This window comes from Scyliorhinus canicula, chromosome 12 (genome assembly GCF_902713615.1).
Source record: "Scyliorhinus canicula chromosome 12, sScyCan1.1, whole genome shotgun sequence".
Lineage (NCBI taxonomy): Eukaryota > Metazoa > Chordata > Chondrichthyes > Carcharhiniformes > Scyliorhinidae > Scyliorhinus > Scyliorhinus canicula.
In genome coordinates, this window is record NC_052157.1 from 58,181,283 (window position 1) to 58,206,029 (window position 24,747).

The 24,747-nt window shown below is 45.5% G+C and overlaps 1 protein-coding gene across 2 annotated transcripts; it reads right to left on the reverse strand.

The window, feature by feature from the left end:
- Window positions 1–1,059: 1,059 nt before the first annotated feature.
- LOC119974897 (sialic acid-binding Ig-like lectin 13) lies at window positions 1,060–21,242 on the reverse strand. Of its 2 annotated transcripts, none has more exons than XM_038814232.1 (8): window positions 21,149–21,242; window positions 20,041–20,121; window positions 18,541–18,906; window positions 17,423–17,716; window positions 15,056–15,337; window positions 10,475–10,571; window positions 4,525–4,609; window positions 1,060–1,208 (listed from the first exon to the last, which is right to left on the reverse strand). In XM_038814232.1, exons 2-8 carry the CDS (start codon window positions 20,099–20,101, stop codon window positions 1,077–1,079), a joined length of 1,317 nt encoding a protein of 438 aa, XP_038670160.1. In that variant the 5' UTR covers window positions 20,102–20,121; window positions 21,149–21,242; the 3' UTR covers window positions 1,060–1,076. The 2 variants fall into 2 exon arrangements, with proteins under 2 accessions (XP_038670160.1, XP_038670161.1); XM_038814233.1 differs by lacking the exon at window positions 1,060–1,208 and adding an exon at window positions 1,253–1,359.
- Between the last annotated feature and the right edge of the window lie 3,505 nt (window positions 21,243–24,747).

Sequence of the window (24,747 nt, forward strand, 5' to 3'; positions counted from 1 at the left end):
GTGAGTAGCACTGCTGCCTCATGGCGCCGAGGTCCCAGGTTCGATCCCGGCTCTGGGTCACTGTCCGTGTGGAGTTTGCACATTCTCCCCGTGTTTGCGTGGGTTTCGCCCCCACAACCCAAAGATGTGCAGGCTAGGTGGATTGACCACGCTAAATTGCCCCTTAATTGGAAAAAATTAATTGGGTACTTTAAATTAAAAAAATTAAAAAAAAACGAAGGCATACAGCATGCTTGCCTTCATCGGACGGGGTATTGAGTACAAGAGTCAGCAGGTCATGTTACAGTTGTATCGGACTTTGGTTAGGCCACATTTGGAATACTGCGTGCAGTTCTGGTTGCCACATTACCAGAAGGATGTGGATGCTTTGGAGAGGGTGCAGAGGAGGATCACCAGGATGTTGCCTGGTATGGAGGGTGCTAGCTATGAAGAAAGGTTGAGTAGATTAGGATTGTTTTCGTTGGAAAGACGGAGATTGAGGGGAGACCTGATTGAGGTCTACAAAACTATGAGAGGTATGGACAGGGTGGATAGCAACAAGCTTTTTCCAAGAGTGGGGGTGTCAGTTACAAGGGGTCACGATTTCAAAGTGAGAGGGGAAAAGTTTAAGGGAGATGTGCGTGGAAAGTTTTTTACGCAGAGGGTGGTGGGTGCCTGGAATGCTTTGCCAGCGGAGGTGGTAGAGGTGGGTACGATAGCATCATTTCAGATGCATCTGGACAGATATATGAGCGGGAGGGGAACAGAGAGAAGTAGGCCTTGGAAAATAGGCAACAGGCTTAGATAAAGGATCTGGATCGGTGCAGGCTGGGAGGGCCGAAGGGCCTGTTCCTGTGCTGTAATTTTCTTTGTTCTTTATACTTTTCTCTGTACCTCGCGATATGTGACAATAAATCAAATCAATCAAATTGAAAATCACAGAGAACCAACTAGGATAGATAATTTCAAAGACAACCCATCAGATTATAGGGAGGTTCAAAACTCTTTCTTGGGAGTCAGTTCCTGTGGATTTTTGGAGGGTAAATTGGAGTTTGAATGATTCTCATGTTCTGTGCTCTCCCCATACTGTGTGTGTCTCACTCTTGCTCAGCTTTTACATTTGCATAAACTGGATCCTCGTCAAATTCACAGTTTGTGTCAAAATTATCTTCTGGATCAGGACTGAGGCCGTGGTTAAATTTCATTTCCAGGTCCTTCTCAACTTTCTCCTGAAATAGAAACAGAAATAAATAGCGAGACAATCAGGGCAATCTGTGTTTAATATTATTTATCGAAATCGAAAATTCCACCCGCAATAGAGACTTCAATTATTGAAACGAAAGAGAAAATGCTGGAAAATCTCAGCAAGTCTGGCAGCATCTGTAGGGAGAGAAAAGAGCTAATGTTTAGAGTCCAGATGGCCCGTTGTCAAAGTTCAATTATAGTGTCAATGTTCAATTATTGATACTGAGTAGGATTTAATAATTGATTCTCAACAGCATTGGGTTTGATTATTTATACTGAACGGGGTTTGATTATTGACACTTAATATGGATTGATTATTGATATTGAATGATGTTCGATTTGATTATTGATATTGAACGTCATTTTTTATAGATGCTGAACGATGTTGAGGTGGTTTTTGATACTGAACGGTGTTTGATTATTGATATTAAACAGTGTTTTATTTTTGATACAGAACGGGATTTGATTATTGACATTGATCTATCTGTGCAGAGTCTGCACATTCTCCCCATGTCTGCGTGGGTTTCCTCCCGGTGCTGCGGTTTCCTCCCACAGATCCCGAAAGACGTACTGTTAGGTGAATTGGACAATCTGAATTCTCCCTCTGTGTAACCGAACAGGGGCCGAAATGAGGTGACAAAGGGCTTTTCACATTAACTTCATTGCAGTGTTAAGATAAGCCTACCTGTGACAATAAAGATTATTATTATTATTGTGTTGAATTTGTTACTGATATTGAGTGGTGCTGGATTTGATTAATGATATTGAACGTGTTGGGTTTGATTATTGATATTGATCAGTGTTGGGTTTGATTATTGGTACGTGAACCTTTCAACGCTAGGTTTTGTGGAACTTATCAGATTGAAAGCAAATTAAGTCAGGTGAATTATGTGGTTAAAACACCAGATAGAAGGAAAACTCACCGAGTGTGTCATGTGATTATGCTTAAAAGGTACTTTGAAAGGGAAGGAGAGAAAAAGGAGGTTTTAATGATTCTAATTCAAAGTGACAAACCAAATCCAGATGACTGTGAATTTGACATACCTCAAATTAAATTTGAAAACGAGGATGTTCTTAAAAATTAGAATAAATTGTTGAGGTACCTTCCAGAAGAAAAACGAACTGACCTGAAAGAGTTATTGATATCAGGTGGGCAAGTTTGTTGAGATAAATTGGGAAGTATTAAAATGGCTACACATGATGTAGATGTGGGAAAGGCTGTTCTGATCAAACAACATCCATACAGACTTAACCCTTTAAAATTGGCACAGGTTAACAAAGAGATTGAGTGTATGCTGAAAAATGGCATAATTGAAGTGGGTTGCAGCCAATGTAGCTCACCCATAGTGATGGTACCTAAACCAGACGGTACCCAACGGTTGTGTGTGGATTATGGAAAGATTAATGCAGTTACAATAATGGACTCTTATCCTATCCCACGTTTGGAGGATTGCATTGAGAAGGTGGGACAATCAGCTTTTATTTCCAAACTGGATTTACTTAAAGGTTACTGGCAGGTACCTTTATCCAAAAGGGTGAAGGAGATTTCAGCTTTTGTGATGCCAGATGGTATATACCAATTCAAAGTTATGACATTTGGCATGAAAAACACTCCAGTCACATTTCAACGCTTAACTAACAAAGTTGTTTCAGGATTACCCAATGGTGCGGTATACATCGACGATCTGGTAATTTTCAGCCAGACATGGAAAGAACATTTAAAATATCTGATGGAGTTATTCGATCAACTTCAGGAGACGGGTTTGGTGATAAACCTTGCCAAAAGTGAATTTGGAAAACCCCAAGTCACTTTCCTTGGCCATACAATCGGACAGGGTCAAATGGTCCCACGGGAAGCAAAAACAAAAGTTATTGGGGAGTTTCCGAGACCCTCGACACAACGGGAAATAATGCGATTTCTTGGTATGAGTGGATTTTACCGGAAATCTATACTGAATTTTAGCAGTGTGGTTGCTCCACTGCCAGACTTGCTCAAGAAGCGTAACAAATTCCAGTGGACAGCAGAGTGTCAACAGGCATTTGATGGCCTGAAGGCTGTGTTAACCACTGCTCTGTGCTGGCCATCCCAAATTATACCTAACCATTCAAAGTGAAGGTAGATGCGAGTGTTGTGGGTGTAGGTGTGGTGCTTCTACAAGACAACAACGAAGGGCTGGAGCGGCCTATTGGTTACTTTTCAAAGAAATTGAATTCTCACCAGAAAAAGTATCAACGATTGAGAAGGAGACTTTGAGTTTTGTGCTGCCTTTGCAACATTTGCACATTTATGTGACCAGCAATCCGTCTGACACCATTATATACTGATTATAGTCCTTTGATGTTTTTGGAGCGATTCCTGAATAACAATGCAAGGCTGTTTCGCTAGAGTTTATTGTTACAGCCATTTCATTTGAAAATAGTACTTATGGCAGGACGAGAAAGCCGATGCTTTGTCACGAATGTGATGAACAGAAGCAGATTGCAGTTGGAGGAAGAAGAAAAAAAATGGACTATATTATTATACTTGTTTGCGTGTGTTTTTTTTTTAAACGAAAAAGTATATTTGCTGTCTGCATTTCTTAAAAGATAGTGAAAAGGTGAAAAATGAAACCATCTTTAAGTTGATGGTTTATTTTTTTTTCTTGGGTGGAGGTGTCATGTCAGAGTACCTTTAAGAAATGGGTGTTTATAAACGGGTGTATATAAATATCTGTCGTGAGAGTACCTTTAAGAATTGGGTGTTTATTACTGCAGTGATGTCTGAGTGGGTGGAGCTGGGCTGTCAGTCAGCTTTTTACTTTCACTTTAGGCTTTTTGCTGCAGGGTGGGTTTGGTTTCATTTTAGTTTTGGAGAAGCTGAAATCACAGCAGGATGTGTGTGAATCTCTGCAAGCTTATGAACGTTCATTTGCTGGTTTCAACGTGGTAACTGCCCTCAATAGTGAATTTAAACCTGGTCTTTGCTTTAAAGGGGCCTTTTGTCTTCTGAATGTTGTTTGGGAATTTACTATTGATTACTTAGTGTTGTATTCTTTGGGGGTTGTATTTGAATTGATGGTTGCTAAGATGTTTACTGTATGTTTTAAAATGTTAACTTGAGTTCATAGAATAAACATTGTTTAGCTTTAAAAAAATACATTTCTAGTTCTGCTGTACCACACCTGTAGAGTGGGCCATGTGCTCCCCATATGACAATCTATTAAAGGTTGTGGGTCAGGTGAACTCCATGGTATACTTTGGGGTTCTTTAAACACTGGCCCATAACACATTGAATTGAATTTCAATTGTTCTGTTACTTACCCAGACCCTGTCTGACTGCTCGCCTGGGGAGTTATTGCCTACCCAGTCTGCTTGAGCTGAATGACATCTTTCCGTGCTGCTCCCTCTGTGTGTTAAATTACAAAGGGTTGATATGTTACTGTGCGTCAAATCAGAAAAGGGGAACTTGTGTGAAAAGCCTTTTATTGAAACAAAGGACCTTAGTCTTATGTTGTAATCGACTGTTAACCCTTTATGCGCTGACATTGCGACCTGATACCAGTGTAAAGCTGGGTAGTCATTTACGGAGTTTTAATTCACTGCTCATTCCAGGTATCCAGGTGAACCTTTGGAAGGGGCAGATATTTCGCAGCTATCTTTTAAAAGTGTGAGGAACGGGAAAAGTGCAAGAGGAGAAGAGAAGTTAGAGAATAGAACATAGAACACTACAGCGCAGTACGGGCCCTTCGGCCCTCGATGTTGCGCCGACCTGTGAAACCATCTGAAGCCTATCTGACCTACACTATTCCATTTTCATCCATATGTCTATCCAGTGACCACTTAAATGCCCTTAAAGTTGGCGAGTCTACTACTGTTGCAGGCAGGGCGTTCCACACCCCTACTACTCTCTGAGTAAAGAAACTGCCTCTGACATCTGTCCTATATCTATCACCCCTCAATTTAAAGCCATGTCCCCTCGTGTTGGTCATCACCATCCGAGGAAAAAGACTCTCACTGTACACCCTATCTAACCCTCTGACTATCTTATATGTCTTTATTAAGTCACCTCTCAGCCTTCTCCTCTCTAACAACCTCAATTCCCTGAGCCTTTCCTCGTAAGACCTTCCCTCGATACCAGGCAACATCCTAGTAAATCTCCTCTGAACCCTTTCCAAAGCTTCCACATCCTTCCTATAATGTGGTGACCAGAACTGCACGCAGTACTCCAGGTCCGGCCGCACCAGAGTTATGTACAGCTGCAGCATGACCTTGTGGTTCCGAGACTCAATCCCCCTGCTTATAAAGGCTAGCACACCATATGCCTTCTTAACAGCCCTATTAACCTGGGTGGCAACTTTCAGGGATTTATGTACCTGGATGCCGAGATCTCTCTGTTCATCTACACTACCAAGAATCTTGCCATTAGCCCAGTACTCTGCATTCCTGTTACTCCTTCCAAAGTGAACCACCTCACACTTTTCCGCATTAAACTCCATCTGCCACCTCTCAGCCCAGCTCTGCCTCATGGGAATGAATGAGAAGGAGAGCATTTATCGAGAAAGGAGAGAGACTGAATGAAATGGGGAGAATGGAAAGAAATCACGACAACTGAGGGAAGAAATGTTTGCATTTAAATGGACACTTTCACAACCTCAGGTCGAGACAAGGTACTTTCCACTCCAGGCCGACTGCCAGTTGAATACTAAGTGAGGCTGCACTGTTGGGTGAGATGTTAAACAGTGAGTGCAGATCAAAGCTCTTCAGGGGATGTCAGGTATTTAGGGTTGTGAACCGAGCTATAGCAATGCAAGAATCATCAATTTTAGAGGGTTCACTGAATCAACAATTTTAGAGGGCTCACTTGAGAGGGTAGCACCCATACATATATATATATTTTAAGGGCCTGATGAGCGTTTAATTTTTGTTTTTCGTTTTAAATCTCTTCGGGAATTCAGGTCGGTGGGGATGGAGGCTACGGCAGTTGCGTGCTCCTCCTTTAGGATGTGGGTGGTAAGGGATACCACTGGTGTTCCCACTGACTACGCCTGTGGGAAGTGCACCCAACTCCAGCTCCTCGGAGAACATGTTAGAGAACTGGAACTGGAGCTGGATGATATTCGGATCATCCGGGAGTCAGAGGGGGTGATAGAGAGGAGTTACAGGGAGGTAGCCATACCCAAGGGCAGGGCAAGAGTAGCTGGGTTACAGTCAGGGGAAGGAAAAGGAATGGGCAGACAGTGCAGGGATCCTCTATGGCCGTCCCCCCTCAAAACAAGTATACAATTTTGGATGCTGTTGGGGAGGATGACCTACCGGGGGAAGGCCCAAGCGACCAGGTCTTTGGCACTGAGCCTGGCTCTGTGACTCAGAAGGGAAGTGGGGGGGAGAATAGAAAAGCAATAGTGATAGGAGACTCAATGGTTAGGGGAATGGAGAGGAGATTCTGTGGTCGCGAATGAAACTCCCGGAAGGTATGTTGCTTCCCAGGTGCCTGGGTATGGAATGTCTCGGATCGAGTCTACAGGATTCTTAAGGGGGAGGGGGAGCAATCAGGAGTTGTGGTCCACATAGGCACCAACGACATAGCTAAGAAAAGGGATGAGGATCTAAAAAGTGATTTTTGGGAGTTAGGTTGGAAGCTAAAGAGCAGGACCAGCAGAGTAGTAATCTCAGGATTGCTACCGGTGCCACATGTAAGTGAGTCAAGGAACAGAGAGCGAGTGCAGCTGAACACCTGGCTATAGGGCTGGTGCAGGAGGGAACGCTTCAGATATGTGGATCATTGGGATACCTTCTAAGGAAGGTGGGACTGTACATGAAGGATGGATTGCACTTAAAATGGAGGGGCACCAATGTCCTGGGTGGGAAGTTTGCTGGAGGTCTTTGGGAGGGTTTAAACTAGTTTGGCAGGGGGATGGGAACCAGAGCTATGAATCAGAGGATAGGGTAACTGTTGAACAGACAGAAATAGTGTGCAGCGAGTCTGAGAGAAAAGGCAGACAGTTGATAGGGCAAAGTTACACTCAGTGGAATGGGTTAAAGTGTGTCTGTTTCAATTCAAGGAATGCCAAGAATAAGGGAGATGAACTTAGAGCATGGATGAGTACTTGGAACTACGATGTTGTGGCCATTACGGAGACTTGGATTTCACAGGGGCAGCAATGGTTGTTAGACGTTCTGGGGTTTAGATGTTTTAAGAAGAATAGGGAGGGAGGTAAAAGTGAGGGGGAGTGGCACTGTTAATTAGGGAGTGCATTAGAGGTACAGAAAAGGAGGTAAAAGAGGAGGGTTTGTCCACTGAGTCAGTATGGGTGGAAGTTGGAAACAAGAAAGGAGCAGTCATTTTATTAGGAGTTTTCTAAAGACCCCCCAATAGCAGCAGATAGATGGAGGAACAGATTGGGCGGCAGATCTTGGAAACATCCATGATCTTGGAAGTCATCATGGGTGACTTCAACTTCTCTAATTTTGACTGGAACCTCCTTACTGCAAATGGTTTGTCTTTTGTTACCTTACTGTAGTGTGTTTGGTAGCACTACTGAGCGTAACATGCGTTACTCAACCCAGTTGCTGAAGAGGTTTTCTGTATCTTGATGAAAAAGACTCAAAGTTGTCCAGAGGTATTGAAAGGTTTATTGAGTGACTAAATTAACAAATGCGTGAGTTCTTTACTTTAAGATCAATACCAGTAGAAAGGTTACAAGGTCTATATATGGTAGCTATCTCTGACCACACTAATCACTCTGAGCTAAGTCTATGCTCCTGCTCTCGTCACTAAGAGTGGGAGGAATTGGCTACATCTGGCTTTTATACCCGCCAGTGCTGCCCTCTAGTGATCTTCCGATTACACATTAACCCCTTATGTCCATGCACATACAAAGATCACAACAGTTTGCATGGAGCAGATTTTGTCAGTTCTGTACAGGAAGGATTCCTGACTCAATATGTCAATAGGCCGACTTAAGCGGGGGGGGGGGGGATATTGGATTTGGTGCTTGGAAACGAACCAGGCCAGGTGTCAGATGTCTCAGTGGGAGAGCATTTTGGTGACAGTGACCAGACAGTATGGGTAAGTATTTAATTGGTGGCGAGGAGATTATACTGCTTTTTGGCAGGAGCTGAGGAGCATAAAGTGGGAACAGTTGTTCTTGGGGAAATGCACAACAGTAATGTGGGGGTTGTTTCAGGAGCACTTGCTGCGAGTGCTGGATAGTTTTGTCCCACTGAGACGAGGAAGAAATGGTAAGGTGAAGGAGCCTTGGATGACAAGAGAAGTGGAGCTTCCAGTCAAGAGGAAGAAGGAAGCTTACGTAAGGTTGGAGGAAGCAAGGATCTGGCACAGCTCTACAGCGTTACAGGGTAGCCAGGAAGGAACTCAAAAATGGACTGAGGAGAGCTAGAAAGGGGCATGAAAAGCCCTGGTGGGGATTAGGGAAAACCCCAAGGCGTTCTACACTTATGTGAGAAATAAGAGGACGATCAGAGAGAGAGTAGGGCCAATCATGGATAGTGGAGGGAACTTGTGCCTGGAGTCTGAGGAAGTAGGGGAGGCCCTAAGTGAATATTTTGCTTCAGTATTCATGAGAGAGAGGGACCTTGTTGCTCATGAGAACAGCGTGAACCAGGTTAATAGGCTCAAACAGGTTGATTGTAAGAAGGAGGATGTGCTGGAAATTTTGAAAAACATCAGGATAGATAAGTCTCCTGGGCCTGACGAGATATACCCAAGGTTACTATGGGAAGCGAGGGAGAAGATTGCTGCGCAGTTGGCGATGATCTACGCACCCTGACTCTCCATTGAAGTAGTAACGGATGATTGGAGGGAGGCGAATGTTGTTCCCTATTGAAGAAATGGAATAGAGAAATCCCTTGGAATTACAGACCAGTCAATCTTACGTCTGTGGTGAGCAAAATATTGGAAAGGATTCTGAGAGATAGGATTTATGATTATTTAGAAAAACATAGTTTGATTAAAGATAGCATGGCTTTGTGAGGGGCAGGTCATACCTCACAAGCCTTATTGAATTCTTTGAGGATGTAACAAGACACATTGACGAAGGTCGGGCAGTGGATGTGGTGTATACAGATTTCAGTAAGGCATTTGATAAGGTTCCCCATGGCAGGCGCATTCAGAAAGTTAGGGGGCATGGGATACAGGGATATTTGGCTGTCTGGATACAGAATTAGCTGGCTGAAAGAAGACAGCGAGTGGTAGTGGATGGAAAGTATTCTGCCTGGAGGTCGGTGACCAGTGGTGTCCCGCAGTGATCTGTTCTGAGACCTCTGCTCTTTGTGGTTTTTATAAATGACTTTGATGAGGAAGTGGAAGAGTGGGTTAGCAAGTTTGCCGATGATACGATGGTTGGTGGAGTTGCAGATTATATCGAGGGCTGTTACAGGTTACAACAGGACATTGACAGGATGCAGAACTGGGCTGAGAAGTGAGAGTTCAACGTAGGTAAATGTAAAATGATTCATTTTGGAAGGTTGAATTTGAATGCTGAATACAGGGTTAAAGGCAGGATTCTTGGAAGTGTGGAGGAACAGAGGGATCTTGGGGTCCAAGTACATAGATTCCTCAAACTTGCCACCCAGATTGATAGGGTTGTTACGAAGGCGTATGGTATGTTGGCTTTCATTAACGGGGGGATTGAGTTTAAGAGCCGCGAGGTTTCACTGCAGCTTTGTAAAACCCTGGTGAGACCACACTTGGAATATTGTGTCCATTTCTGGTCGCCTCATTATAGGAAGGATGTGGATGCTTTGGAGGGGGTGCAGAGGAGATTAACCTGGATGCTGCCTGGACTGGAGGGCATGTCTTATGAAGAAAGGTTGAGGGAGCTAGGGCTTTTCTCACTGGAGCGAAGAAGGAAGAGAGGTGACTTGATATAGGTGTACCAGGTGATGAGAGGCATGGATCGAGTGGATAGCCAGAGACATTTCCCCAGAGCGGAAATGGCTGTCACTAGGGAACATAGTTTTATGGTGATTGGAAGAAGGTACAGGGGAGATGTCAGAGGTTGGTTCTTTACAGAGAGTTGTGGGTGTGTGGAATGCGTTGCCAGCAGAGGTGGTGGAGTCAGAGTCATTAGGGTCTTTTAAGCGACTCTTGAACAGGCACATGGACAGCAGTAAATTGAAGGGGTGTAGATTAGGTTGATTTAGACTAGGATAAATGGTCGGCACAACATCGTGGGCCGAAGGGCCTCTACTGTGCTGTACTGTTCTATGTTCTATATTCTAAAACAACAAATTTAAACTTCACTCTTACTTTCTCGCACACTTGAAGATGAAGAATCCACCCAGTCCAACACACAAAGAGATTCCAGCTCCAAGCAATCCTGCTTTCCATTCTTTGGAACCTCGACCTGTAAAAACAGTCAATGAGACTTCAGTACAGTTTTAGAATTCTCAGATAGACCTGTCGCCATTCTGAACTTGTGAAGTGATATCTGTCTATAAATACAAGTAACATAAGTGAACAAAATATTTATATATAACATCATCCTGACTTGGATGTTGCCATTCTTTCACTGTCACTGGGTCAAAATGCTGGAACTCCCTCCTTAACAGCACGGTGGATGTACCTACACCACATGGATTGCAGCAGTTAAAGAAAGCATCTCACCATTGTCGTGTTAATCACCCTGGGGTAACACGGACTGCAACTGGATGCAGTTGTACTTGAAAGTAGACTCCAAACTTTGATGTTAGATCAATATGCTTTATTGAACTTGTTAAACAGTGCACACAGTTCTCTGTGTGTTTGACACTCTACTAATCTAAGTGCACTTACTATAACTAACTAGACCAGACTAGCTCTGAGCCACGTGTAGAAGGTGCTAACTGATATATACACCCTGACTGTCACTAGAGTTGTCACCAGTGGAAAGAGGCAGAGTGTTGATGCCTCATGTGTTTTATAGTGGGAGACCACCTTCTAGTGTACTGCCAGGTGATTGGTTGTGTTCTGTCTTGTGTCTTGATTGGCTGTACTGAGTGACTGTCACTGCCTGTCTGTATCTCATTATGTGCATGAGTGCATATCATGACAACCACCATCTTCTCAAGGTCAATTGGGGATGGGCAATGAAAACTAACCTAGCCAGTGATGCCCACATATCTTGAATAGGTAAAAAATATGTCTTGGTTTCTACAAGTAGGATTCATATATAACGGGGAACACACAGGACTACATGCATGCTAAACAGGGGAAGAAGCAACCTTCAATAGACAGAGCTAAGCTATCCCACACCAAACAGCTCAGATCAAAGCCCTGACACATCCAATCGTGAATGGTGGTGGACAATAAAATTACTCACTGGAGGAGCAGGCTCCACAAATATCCCCATCGTCAATGATGGGAGAGCCCAGTACACATCAGTGCAAAAGAAAGACTGAAGCATTAACTACAATCTTCAACCAGAAAGGCTGAGTGGATGACCCATCTCGGTCTGCCCAATTTCACGGGTGTCAGTCTTTAGCCAATGTGATATCAAGAATGGCTGAACGGCACTGCGTACTGCAAAGGCTATAAGCCGTGACATTATTCCGCTAATATTACTCAAGACCTGTCCTCCAGAACTTGCCTCCAGAACATGCCCCTAGCCAGGCTGTTCCATTAAAGCTACAACACCTGATATCTCCCCGGCAGTGTAAAACATTTCCCAGTGTGCTCCATTGTCAGGACTCCAGGTAGCTATGAGTGGTTTTTGTTTGTATTGATCAACAACAGAAATAACGTCTGGTGTAAAATGGGTTTCATTTCGGTGTAAGGAAGGGTAAATCTACATTTGGATTCATTTTAGACAAATGTGTTTCATATGTGTGGAGGAATAAGTTTCAGTTAAAATGGTGTTCCTATTGTGCTAAGAGTGCTTACGGTGTGAAAAGTAAACATGCGGGCCGGGATTCTCCCTACCTGGCGGGGCGGGCGGTCCCGGCGTACCGAGTGGCGAGAACCACTCCGGCGTTGGGTCTCCCCAAAGGTGCGGAATTCTCCGCACCTTTAGGGGCTAGGCCCGCACCGGAGTGCCTCCCGCTCCACTGACCGACGCGAACGGCCTTTGGCGCCCCGCCGACCGACGCGAACGGCTGGCCGAAAGGCCTTCGCCAGTCGGCGTGAGTCCGCCCATGCGCTGGAGCGTCAGCAGCCGCTGACATCATCCCGATGCATGCGCGGTAGAGGGGGTCTCTTCCGCCTCCGCCATGATGGAGGCCGTGGCAGCGGCGGAAGAAAAAGAGTGCCCCCACGGTACAGGCCCGCCCGCCGATCGATGGGCCCCGATCGCGGGTTAGGCCACTGTGGGGGCACCCCCCGGGGTCAGATTGCTCCATGCCCCCCAGGACCCCGGGTCCCACTCGCTCCCAATGGCACCAGAGGTGGTTTAAACCACGTCGGCGGGAGAGGCCTGACAGCGGCGAGACTTCGGCCCATTGCGGGCCAGAGAATCGTCACGGGGGGCCCGCCGACTGGCGCGTGGGGCCCGCCAACCGGCGCGGCACGATTCCCGCCCCAGCCGATTTCTGGGTGGCGGAGAATTCCGGCCACGGCGGGGGCGGGATTTACGCCAGCCCCGGGCGATTCCCCAACCCTGCGGGGGTCGGAGAATTCCGCCCGAGGTTGGAGAAATAACGAGCTGTTGCTAAGCAACCAGGGGCACATTTAGGGTTGGAAGACTTTTGAGTGTAGATTTAGCTGAATTCCTAGCAGTTGGGGCTCGAAAGCAAGGGAGTCAACAGTTTACAGCTGTGCTGGAAACAAGAAAGTGAAACAATACAGTGAGGTGCATGAAAGTAAGCTCCAGAGGATCTAAAGGACAGTTAGTTTTGGAAACCAGAGAATGGAAATGAAGCTTCAGGATTACTGATGTAAAATAGAAACTTCCTGGAAGATAAAGCCAGACCCGGGAAGAGAAGAACAGATGAGGTTGGTGACAGACAAGTCACATATCTGAAGTGATTGTCAGGTTTAGTGTCTTTCTTTCCAGCTTCTGAAGCAATTGTATTCTGTTTGGGTCTGAGTACCTGAGCTTGTGTAGATTTTTGGATGTATCTTACAATTCAAGATGAAGGGATTCTGAAATGGGAGGTGGAAAACGAGGAGGTGCCTCCTTTTTAGAACAATGGAGAGGATGCTTTGTTTGAAAGGTTAGTTGGAAAACATGGTGTGGATCTTGATGGAAACGGCTAATGGAAAGCATTGTTTGAAAGAAGATTTTAAAGCGTGTCTTTCTGAGAGTGGAGCTCAGAAACACTCATTTGCCAATCATCTGGGGGAATTTGAAGGGAAGTCCAAAAAAGATAAATTGAGTGGCACCTGCCACTTGATTTAAGAGTGGAATGTTATCTTTGAAATCTGTGTACATTTGTGAAACTAAGGGGAGTGTATTATGATCAAACCTTTCATGTTTAATAAATGCTTTTTCTTGTTGTTAAAAACTAATTGGCAGTCCTGAGAGTGTTCCTTCTCATTTTCTAGAAAAAGTACAAGTTACAGTCTTTTGAGCATGGGTTCCATCTTGGGATCTTCCTCTCTAGTTAAAAACATGAACTGGGATCGTAACATCTGTTCACAAACACAAGACAAATCCAATACCATCCTGCCAGTTTACTTTATCAGCAAACTAATAGCAAGTGGCATAACAGTGCTGCCAAGCTTCATTCACTCACCAATAACTTGCTCATTGATGTTCAGTTTGGATTCCGCCAGGATCACTTGGGTGGTAACCTCATGACAGCTTTATCTTAAACATGGACAAAAGTGCTAATCTTTCGGGGCAAGTTGAAGGTGATTGCTTTTGACATCAATGTAGCTTTTGACCAGGTGTGGCATCAAGGAATCATGGAAACTTAAAGTTAATCAGTATTGGAGAAACTCCACTGGTTGGAGTCATACCTGGCACAAAGGGAGATGGATGTGGTGGTTGGAGGCCAATCAGCTCAGCCCAGAACATCACTGCAGGATTTCCTCAGGGTAGTGTCCTCGGCCCAAAGAATGCTTCATCAATGGTATTCTTTCCATTATGAGGTTAGAAGGAAAGATGCTCATAGGGTGGCACGGTGGCACAGTGGTTAGCACTGCTGTCTCATAGAACCGAGGACCCGGATTCAAACCTGGCCCCGGGCCCCTGAGCTGCGTGGATCTCACCCACATAACCCAAAAGATGTGCTCGGCAGATGGATTGGCCACGCTAAATTTTTCCTTAATTGAAAAAAAGGAAAGATGCTCATCGATGATTGAAAATGAAAAGGAAAAATTGCACTATTCCTGTTACAATTCACACCTCCTCAGACACTGAAGCAGTCTGTGTCTAAATACAACAAGATCTGGACAGGCTTCTGTCTTGGGATAATAAGCGGCAAGTAAAATTCATGCCACACGGTTGGTAGGCAATGACTGTCTCCAACATGGCTGAATGGAAGTCCCTTCTCCAGATGTGCAAATGCATTACCTTCACTATCACCTGGGTTATCATTGGCTAGAAACTAAGCTGGACCAACTTTGTAAATGCTGTGGCTACAAGTCAGATATTGGGAATTCTGCAGAGAGTAACTCACCTCTTGACTTCCCAAAATCTGTCCAACATCTAAAATGACTAATCAGGAGTGTGATGGATCCACTTTCCTGGATGAATGCAGCTCTAACAGCACTCAAAAAGCTGCAGACAATCTAGGACAAAGCAGCGCAGTGTATGCACCCACACCACATGGACTACAGCGGTTCAAGCAGGTGGCTTACCACAAACTTCTGAAAGGGGAAATTAGAGATTGGCATTAAATGCCAAATTGCTATACATACACCCATCACATGAAACAATAGAAACTAAATGCTGTGTTTTTGTACACTCACGTTCCACAGTGATGGTTATGGACCCCTCCACTGCTCCATGTTCATTCTCTGCCACACACTCATAGTCTCCAGTGTCCCTGGATGTAACGTGAGGAATCACCAACCACAGCTCATTGTTGGAAGTTTTTCTGTTCATTGTGACATTAAAATGTCTCCACGTCAGGTTAGAAGCTGGGAAGCTCTCGACAGAGCAGATTATCACTGTAGAACTCCCCTCAATGATATTGATCACTGAAGTGTTAATCGTATCAGGAGAAGTTATTGAGAGATTTTGTGGTGCGCCTAAAAGTGAATAAAGATATTGAGTATTGCTGAAAAAAGACATATGTTCTCAAAACTTTTCTTCTTGCACTTATCAGGATGATTGAACACTAGAATTGAGAGCAGGGACAGTCTATTCAGTTGATCGAGCTTGCTCTGCCATTTGATAAGATCATGGTTGACCTGATTATGGCCTCAACTCCACTTTCTGATCTGCTTCCCCCCCTCCCCGCCACCTACCACTGCCTTCCACCCCACAATCCTGGTTCCCTTTGTTGATTAAAATTCTATTTAACTCATCCTTCAATATATTCCTTGACCCAGTCTCCACTGCTCTCTGGAGAAGAGAATTCCACAGACTTTATCTCTTAAGAGATAAAGAAAATCCTTATTTTAGTCTTGAATTGGGAGACCGGTAATTTTGAGACTGTGTCTCCTAGTTTAAGTGTCCTCTACAAAGGGAAAAATCCTCTCAGGTCCACCCTGAGAAGTCCCCTCAGGATCTTATATGTTTCAATAAGGTAAAATCTCATTCTCTTCAACTCCAGCAAGTATAGACCCAACCTGTTCAACCTTTCCTCATATGATAGCCCCTTCTTCCCAGGAATCCGAGGAGTAAACCTTTTCTGAACTGCCTCCAATGCAATTATATACCTTGTCAGTAAGGGGACCAAAACAGTACACAGTACTCCAGATGTGGTAAAACTAAAGCCCTTTGCAGTTCAAGCAATACTTCCCTACTTTAATATTTCACCCCCTTGCAATAAACAGCAACATTCCATATGTCTTTTGAGTCACTTGCAGTTCCTGCATACTAACAGTTTGTGATTCATGTGCCAGGACATCCAGATCCCTCTGCACCAGTTCCAGGCAATGACCATCCAAACAAGAAAGAACCCAACCATCACCTCTCCACCCCCGTGCCCTACTCTGACACCGCCATCGCTAAATATCCCACCACTCAACAGTAACCGAACCAGAATCCGTTTGCTTGAAGTGTTGCCTTGGAGAATGCACCAGCTTATTGATAACTGACAGTTAGCTGCCAAGCATCATTTAAATTGAAATTCCTGATTGGTCAAGGAATTGTCCTGGGGAGTGAACCCGGGAATGGCCATCGCCTATTATGGTTATGTTCAGCTGAAAAAGGTGCAATGTGTGTACATGTTCTTTCTGTCTACAGAGGACAGGGTCCTGTGTGTTAAGTGATGTAGTGTCCCGCGCGTGAACGTGAGCCACTCTGCACGCTTGACTGACATCTTAAATACGTTGTCGACATAATTCTTAGAACACTCAGGATTGTTCAGCAACTGCTGCCAAATCACAGAGTCACATCTACTGTTGCACACTATGATTTCAGTTTTATCAACACGAGCCGTTTGGGTGTGGTCAGTACTTTGCACATTGCAAACAGCCAAAGGGACATGCTGTTTTATACGAGTCGCCAGTCTTTGGGCTGGATGGCCTACATATCTGGAATGACATAGGCATTGAAACACATAGAGCACATTGCTCATTTGTGCGAGAGGAAAGTATAAGTTCGGCTTGTTGGCAACTTGTTTGTGGTGAATACCACTGGTTTTCCTATTGCATAGTAGCAAAGGCTAGCTTCACCTGTTGCATCTATTTTTGAGATAACTTACCAATCCAGGGTAACCAGAGGTATACTTGATACTTTTTAGGGCTGAAAATGGGGGCCTTAGGCCAATTCATGAGTTTGGGCGTGATACAATGAGCAATGATCTGATCAGGGTCACCATTATTCTGTGGGATGGTTTTGATGGCCCTATTTCAACATCACATTTTCATGGTGAGCTATTGACGAGGTTGCCGATAAGGCCAATCTTGTGGAACTGGAAGAATCCCAACGCACATGTTGATCACTGAAGGTATGCTTGCAGTAGACAGTAGTGAAGAACTCATTGGCGGATAGAACGATCCTATTACACTATTCAAAATCCCCGAACAAGTTGTAGCAAGAAAATACAGATGATACAAATACAGAAGATGCAGATAAAATACAGGGTTCGTACGAAATTGATATTTATGGGATCTTGCTGTGCACAATCTGAACAACTACATCTAATGAAGGATAATCGTACTTACATTGCACAGTGAGTATGAGGGTCCGCTCCGATGAAACAGATGGATATCTCAGTCTACAGGTGAGAGTTTGTCCGTGGTGTCTGAGTGATGGGGTCAGGCTGAGAACAGAAGTATAGGTCAGAGTGACGCCATGCTGAGTTACTGTGTTTGAGACTGATCCAGGTACGTCAGTGGGAGTGTCCCAGGTTAAGACAGGAGCTGTTCCATTGCACGTTGTGTTGAAGGTGCACCTTATGTCCACACGCTTTCCTGCAATAATTTCAGCAGGGAATATCCTGGGTTTATCTGTGAAATCTAACACACAGAGAATGGATCCTTTTAGATAAATATAATGTAAACCATCAGTTCAAATAGAAATCACAGTCCCAGAAGAGAAAGCCTTTTACAAGGATGGGTATCAAAACTGAGAGATGAAATATATTCAGGAAAAATGTTCCTATTTTCAAGAGAGAAGGGAGCTAACATTGAGTCTGGATGACTCTGTCAAAGCTAGAGAGAAGTTCTCTCTGCTGAGATTGTCCAGTATTTTCTGTTCTTGTTTCAGATTCCAGCATCCGCAATAATATACTGTATCTTCCTATTCTCAAACTTGGCCTCTGTTACAGAATACACTTTCACTATACTGGCTTTACAATACTGGGTTGTGGATGATGGAGCAGCACACAACGCATGGACTCATCATTGTTTGGAGATCATTGATCCCATTGCTCTCGGCGAGAGCTTGCTGTTCACGACTTCAGTGCTGCTGTGGGCACAATACAACAATGACTACACTTGAAGAATTAGTTTTTTGGCTGTGAATTGAGTTTCGATATTCTGAAGTAGCGAATGGCACAATAGAAATCTGAATCTTTTGTCGATATGTTTAATTATAAAACACGAATAGGTAGATTGATGGGAGTGGATAACCTGATAACATTGATGGACACAGTCAATACATTAAAACATTGCTATTAAAGAGAGTATTAGAGGTTGCTTCAGGACTGAACTAGAAGCTATCACCAGGTTATTGATAATTAGACACCGTGTTATAATAAACTATTTTGTGATCACAGTTTGTGTTATTTCCCATTCAGTGTTGGATGTGAATTGTTGAATAATTATAACACAGCACTTACCAGAAACGTGAAGCTGTGTTGCAGAATAATAGGTATGGCTGGGAACATGGTTAAATTTTATTCTGAAAAAATAAGGTCCCGCATCTTTCCTTCTGATGTTGTTTATAATCAGGGAACAGTCGCCGTCTTTCAGGTCTCCAGACAGCCGGGTCCGATGGCGGAAGCGTGGTGACTCGTACCTGTGATTCCTGGAGTGAAAGGCTACAGACCATACCTTCTGTTTCACCATATTGAGCCAGACTCCATATCGGAGTTGGTTTGCCAAATGTGATGGATAACAGTAATGACATGGAATCTGTACACACAAACCTTCCTGCGCTGTCACCTCTCGTGGAGTGTTGCCTTTCCACTCTTGTGACAGTGCAACTGGGGAGAGAAATATCAATATTTAACACGGGATGATTTGTAGATCCACTAAACTCGATATCCACCCCCTCTGTCACTGGTGTCCCATGGCTGCAGTGTGGACCATCTACAGGACACACAAGGAACTCCCCAAGATTTCACAACAGCTGGGCAGGAAGTGTGGAGGCTACACTCTCTCTGTCTATTCTAACTGCTGCTTTACTTTGGTAATGGCGACTTAGCAATAAAATAAGATTCTCTCAGCTCCTCCAGCCTTTAGGGAGGGAATTCCAGACTTTAAGGTCCAGGCAGCTGAAGGCATGGCTGCCAATGGTGGAGTGATGAACATCAGGAGATGCTCAAAAGGCTGGAATTGGAGGAGCTCAGAGAGATGTAACGACTGGAGTAGGTTACAGAGATCTGGCTAGTTGTAGGGGCTGGAGGAGATAAAAAAGATAGGGAGGGTTTTTAATGCGGCTGGAGATTACAGAAATCCAGAGGTTTGTAGGGACTGGAGGAGGTTACAGAGATAGAATGATTTGGAGGCGCAGGGGGAGATTACCAAGACAGAGTTATAGGGTCTGGGGGAGTTACAGATACAGAGACGGTTGTAGGTTATGATGTGTGTGCAAAAGGGAGTGTTGTAGGGTCTGGAGGTGACTACAGAGATGGGGTGGGTTGTTGAGGCTGAACGAGGTTTCAGACATAAGTGTTGTAGGTGCTAAAGGAGGTTAAAAAGAGGGAGAGTTGGAGAGGCTGGGGGGTATTACAGAGATGGGGAGGGTTGTAGGGGCTGAAGAAGGTTACAGAGATGGGTAGGATTGTAGGGGCTTTAGGAGCTCACAGAGATACGGAGGGTTGTAGGGGCTGGAGGAGATTACAGAGATAGGGAGTGTTGTAGGAAGTTACAGTAATAAGTATCCAGTGTTAGGACAGGGAAAGATTTCATCACAGAAATATGAATGTAAAATGTTTGGGATACAAGGGAGTCAGAGTATATCAGTGAACACAGGAGTGATGGGTGATGGACTTGGTGTGAGTTTATTCACTGGGTTACTGCTGAATTGGTTCCCAATCAGAGCTAAATAAGAATGTTGTTTTACAAAGTCTATGAACCATAAACCTGTCTGAGCTGACCATATTATATTATATTACCATGAAGAAGTGACAGGAGGAAGTAAGATTTCCTGATCATTGTCCACTCCCAGATTTTCATCACCTTCTCACTTTCAAGCTCTGAAAGATAAAGGAGTTAATGACACCTCACCTTTTGTCCGACAGCTTTTGAGAGATCAGAACTGCTTTTAGGCAATGACTTCAGAGTAATTTGATTCTGTGTGGGATGATAGGTGGTCTGCAGAGAGTTACAAACCTTTAATAATGAAAAACGATGTAGGACTTGCATTTCTCTGGCACCTTTCATCACCTCAGGACGTCGAAAAGCTCATGGCCGGTATTCTCTGAGCCTTTGCACCGCATCGCGCTCGGAACGGGGGCGGAGAATGGGGTGTCAGACCCGTGATCGGGTCTGATGCCTTCCCACGATTCTCTAGGGACTGGAGAGTCGATCGCGCGTGTGGTCAACGCAGCGCCGGTCGGGGGCCATTGAAAGAGGCCCCCGTGGAGATTCTCTGCCAGCAACTGGCCGAGTTCCTGCCGGCGCGGTTCATTCATGGCTCCACCAAGCAGCCACTCGGAGTGGTGGCTGCGGACACAGTCCGCGGCTGCTCTGGTGGGGGGCGGCCTCCAGGATGTCCAGGCTCGCGATCGGGGGCCACCAATCGGTGGACGCACGTGATCTGGGTGCGGCCTATATTGTCGGGGCATGTCCGCTATATGGGTCCGCCATGTTGCGTGGAGCCGCAGCCAGAAGTACAGGGCCCCGTATCAGCAGCCGGAGCTGCGAGGACTACTCCGGAGCCCTGCTAGCCCCCTTCAAAATGGAGAATCATTCTGGACTTTCTCCAGGAAAGTGCAGAGTGATTTGCACCCGTTTTCCCGTGGACGTGTGGACATAGCCCCATTATCAGAAAATTCCGCCCTAGGTCTCTGCACTTCCCTCGGCCTTTGAACGAAAAAGATGTTCTGCACGACAAACTTGAAACTCCAGCCAGATCTCAATAATAAGTCAAAATCTTTCAAAGGCATCAATCACTGAACTGTCTTTATCAAGTCACAACCTCCTTCTGCACTGTAAATCTATGAACATCAACAAAAAACTATACTGGCTGTGGAAGCGAGTTCTCATCATTGCGTTACTTACCCAAGACCTCTCTGACTGCCCGCCTGGGGAGTAGCTGCCGACATGGTCTGCTTAGGCTGAATGACCTCTTTCTGTGCAGCTCTCTTAGTGCAATTAATCAGAAAAGGTTGATGTGTAACTGTGAGGCAAAATGAGGAAGTATGTAACTAGTAAGATACAAAGAAGCGGGGAGCCAGTGATAAGCCAAATGGTGATAGTTCATCCTGATTCTGTGCTGATACTTATGCTGCTGTTTTCACCCTGATAAGAGGAATTTTCGCTCGGGCGCTGCAGGGTTACATTCTAATACCTCACATAGTTATGTATTTGAGATCTCACTGCAGAAACTTCAGAGCCAATCCCATGTGCCTAATCCCGGCCATGTGCCTGCACCACACTGTCGGAGGGACAATATCGGGGGCCGGTTTAGCTCAGTGGGGTAGACAGCTGGTTTGAGATGCAAAACAAAGCTAGCAACGTGGGTTCAATTCCCAAAGCAGCTGAGGTCATTCACGAAAGCCAGCTTTCTCAACCTTGCCCTGGTCTGAGGTGCACTGCTCCTCAGGTTAAACCACCCCCAGTTCTCCAGCTCAAAGGGGAAAGAAGCCAATGGTCATCTGGGGCTATGGCAACTTGAATAATAATAATAATCTTTATTAGTGTTACAAGTAGGCTTCATTAACACGGCAATTGAGTTACTGTGAAAATTGCCTTGTCTCCACATGCCGACGCCTGTTCGGTTAAACTGAAAGAGAATTCAGAATGTTCAATTCACCTAACAAGCACATCTTACCTGTATTGAGGGAGCATTGCACTATGTTATGGGCCAGGGTTTAGAGAACCCCAAAGTATATCAAGGAGTTCACCTGACCCACAACTTTTAATAGATTGTGGTATGGGGAGCACATGGCTCACTCCACAGGTGTTGTACAGCAGAAATGGAAAAGTATTTTTAAAGCAAAACAATGTTTATTCTATGAACTCAAGTTAAACTTTTTAAAACATACAGTGAACATCTTAGCAATCATTAATTCAAATACAACCCCCAAAGTATACAATACTAAGTAATCCTTTGAGCTTTCCTTTTCACATCCATAAGACAAAAGAAACACCTTTTAGCAGAAGCACATTAGGTTTACATTCACTACTGAGAACATTTATAATTCTGCGTTCACCAAATTATCAAGAGATAGTCTTTTCATGGCAGAGAGATCAACAGTACACCTGCTCTATCTGGATTCAGCTCCAACACTGACAATGAAACCAAAACACACCCTGCAGCCTGCTCCAAAATGAAAGTAAAAAGCTGACAGAGAGCCCAGCTCCACCCACTCTCTGACATCACTGCAGGAGTAAACACCCATTTAGAACATAGAACAGTACAGCACAAAACAGGCCCTTCGGCCCTCGATGTTGTGCCGAGCAATGATCACCCTACTCAAACCCACGTATCAATCCTATACCCGTAACCCTACAACCCCCCCGTTAACCTTACTTTTTAGGACACTACGGGCAATTTACCATGGCCAATCCACCTAACCCGCACATCTTTGGACTGTGGGAGGAAACCGGAGCACCCGGAGGAAACCCACGCACACACGGGGAGGACGTGCAGACTCCGCACAGACAGTGACCCAGCCAGGAATCGAACCTGGGACCCTGGAGCTGTGAAGCATTTATGCTAACCACCATGCTACCGTGCGGTTCTTAAAGGTACTCTCACTAGAGATGTTTATATACACATCCATTTATGAACACCCATTTCTTAAAGATACTCTCACATGACAACTGTAAGAGGCTCAGCACTGAGGGGTGCAGCAGCACTGTCAGATATTCAATACCGAGGGAACACTGCACTGTCAGAGCATCAGTGTTTACGGAGCACTGCACTGCCAGGTGGTCAGTGCTCAGGGAATTCTGCACTGTCATAGGGCTATTACTGAGGGAATGCTGCACTGTCAGAATGTCTTGAGTGAGTGCTGCTCTGTTGGAGGCTCAGTACTGAGGTAGTGTTGCAGTGATCCGGGTTTAGCAATGAGGGAGCAATGCACTGCTGGATAGTTTGCAATGATGAAGCACCGCACTGTTGGAGAGTTAATACTGAAGGAGTGCTGTAGAGACGCTGGTTTAGCTCACTGGGCGAAATCGCTGGCTTTTAAAGCAGACCAAGCAGGCCAGCAGCACGGTTCGATTCCCGTACCAGCCTCCCCGGACAGGTGCCGGAATATGGCGACTAGGGGCTTTTCACAGTAACTTCATTTGAAGCCTACTCGTGACAATAAGTGATTTGCATTTCATTTCATTTCATAGTGCCGGACGGTCAGCACTGAGGGAGCACTGCGCTGTCATAGGGATAGTGCTGAGGGAGTGCTGGACTGTTGAAGGCTCATACTCCACAGGCAGTAGGGAATGGGTGACCACCAGGCAGAACAAGAGGATTGGACAGGCAGTGCGTGAATCTCCTGTGGCTATTCCCCTGCAAAACACGGGCGCGATTCTCCGCACTCCCGACGGTGCGGAGAATAGCGTGGCTCGTAAAATTTTACGGCCACGCTGTTCCGATGCCCTCCCGCTATTCTCCCCCCCCCCCCCCCCACACCCGACTCCCGATACGAATCGCTGCCGCCGTTTTTTTACGGCCGGCAGCGATTCTCAGCTGGCCGATGGGCCGTGTTCCCAGCCCTTTACGGCTGTTTTTACGAACGGCAAACACACCTTGTCTGGCCGTTCGTAAAAACGGGCGTAAACTGTCGATTTTTAAAACCATGGCACCGATTGGCACGGCAGTACCACGGCCGTGCCAAGGGTGCCATGGGCCCGCGATCGGTGGGCACCGATCGCAGGCAGCGGGCCCGATGCCCGCGCACTCTTTGTCCTTCCGCCGCCCCGCAGTATCCATTCGCGGGGCGGCTGAGGGGCATCCCGGCCCGTGCATGCGCGGGTTTCGCGCAAATGCGCGATGACGTCATCCGCGCATGCGCGGGTTGGAGTCTTCCAATCCGCGCTTGCGCGGCTGACGTCATATGACGCGTCAGCCGGCGCTAACTCTGGCAAGCGGGCTTAACGAAATTCGTTAAGCCCGCGATGCCGGAGTTTACGGCGTTGGGATGCTAGCCCCGACCGGGGACCAGAATCGGTTCCCGGTCGGGAAGGGGGGTGCTGGCGTCAAACCACCATGCTACCGTGCTGCCCCGTGGTGACATTCTAAAGGGAGAGGGCGAACAGCCAGTTGTAGTGGCACTGTTACATCACTCTTTTGATGGAATCCATTATCTGAGAGAGATGGTGTGAGCTTCTTCCTCCAGGCTTCAATACCAAACTGAAAATAAAAAAAGCCTGGTCTCACTGAGGAACATTGCAGAGACAGCCGCACCAATCACTGCCTGTCCCTGAACACAACCTAACTTTTGGGATCAGTTCATTGGCCACCATCCAAGCCAGTCAGCCGGGTCATCACTGATGACACACCAAAATGTATTTATGTATTTACGTATATACTATGTTTTTGTCCCATGATTGCCACTTGAGGGGCTGACAAGCTACAGTTGCATATTAACACTCCACACCTCACACATTCATTCCAGCCAAGAGGTTAGGAGCACAGCGGCACCTCAATTTGC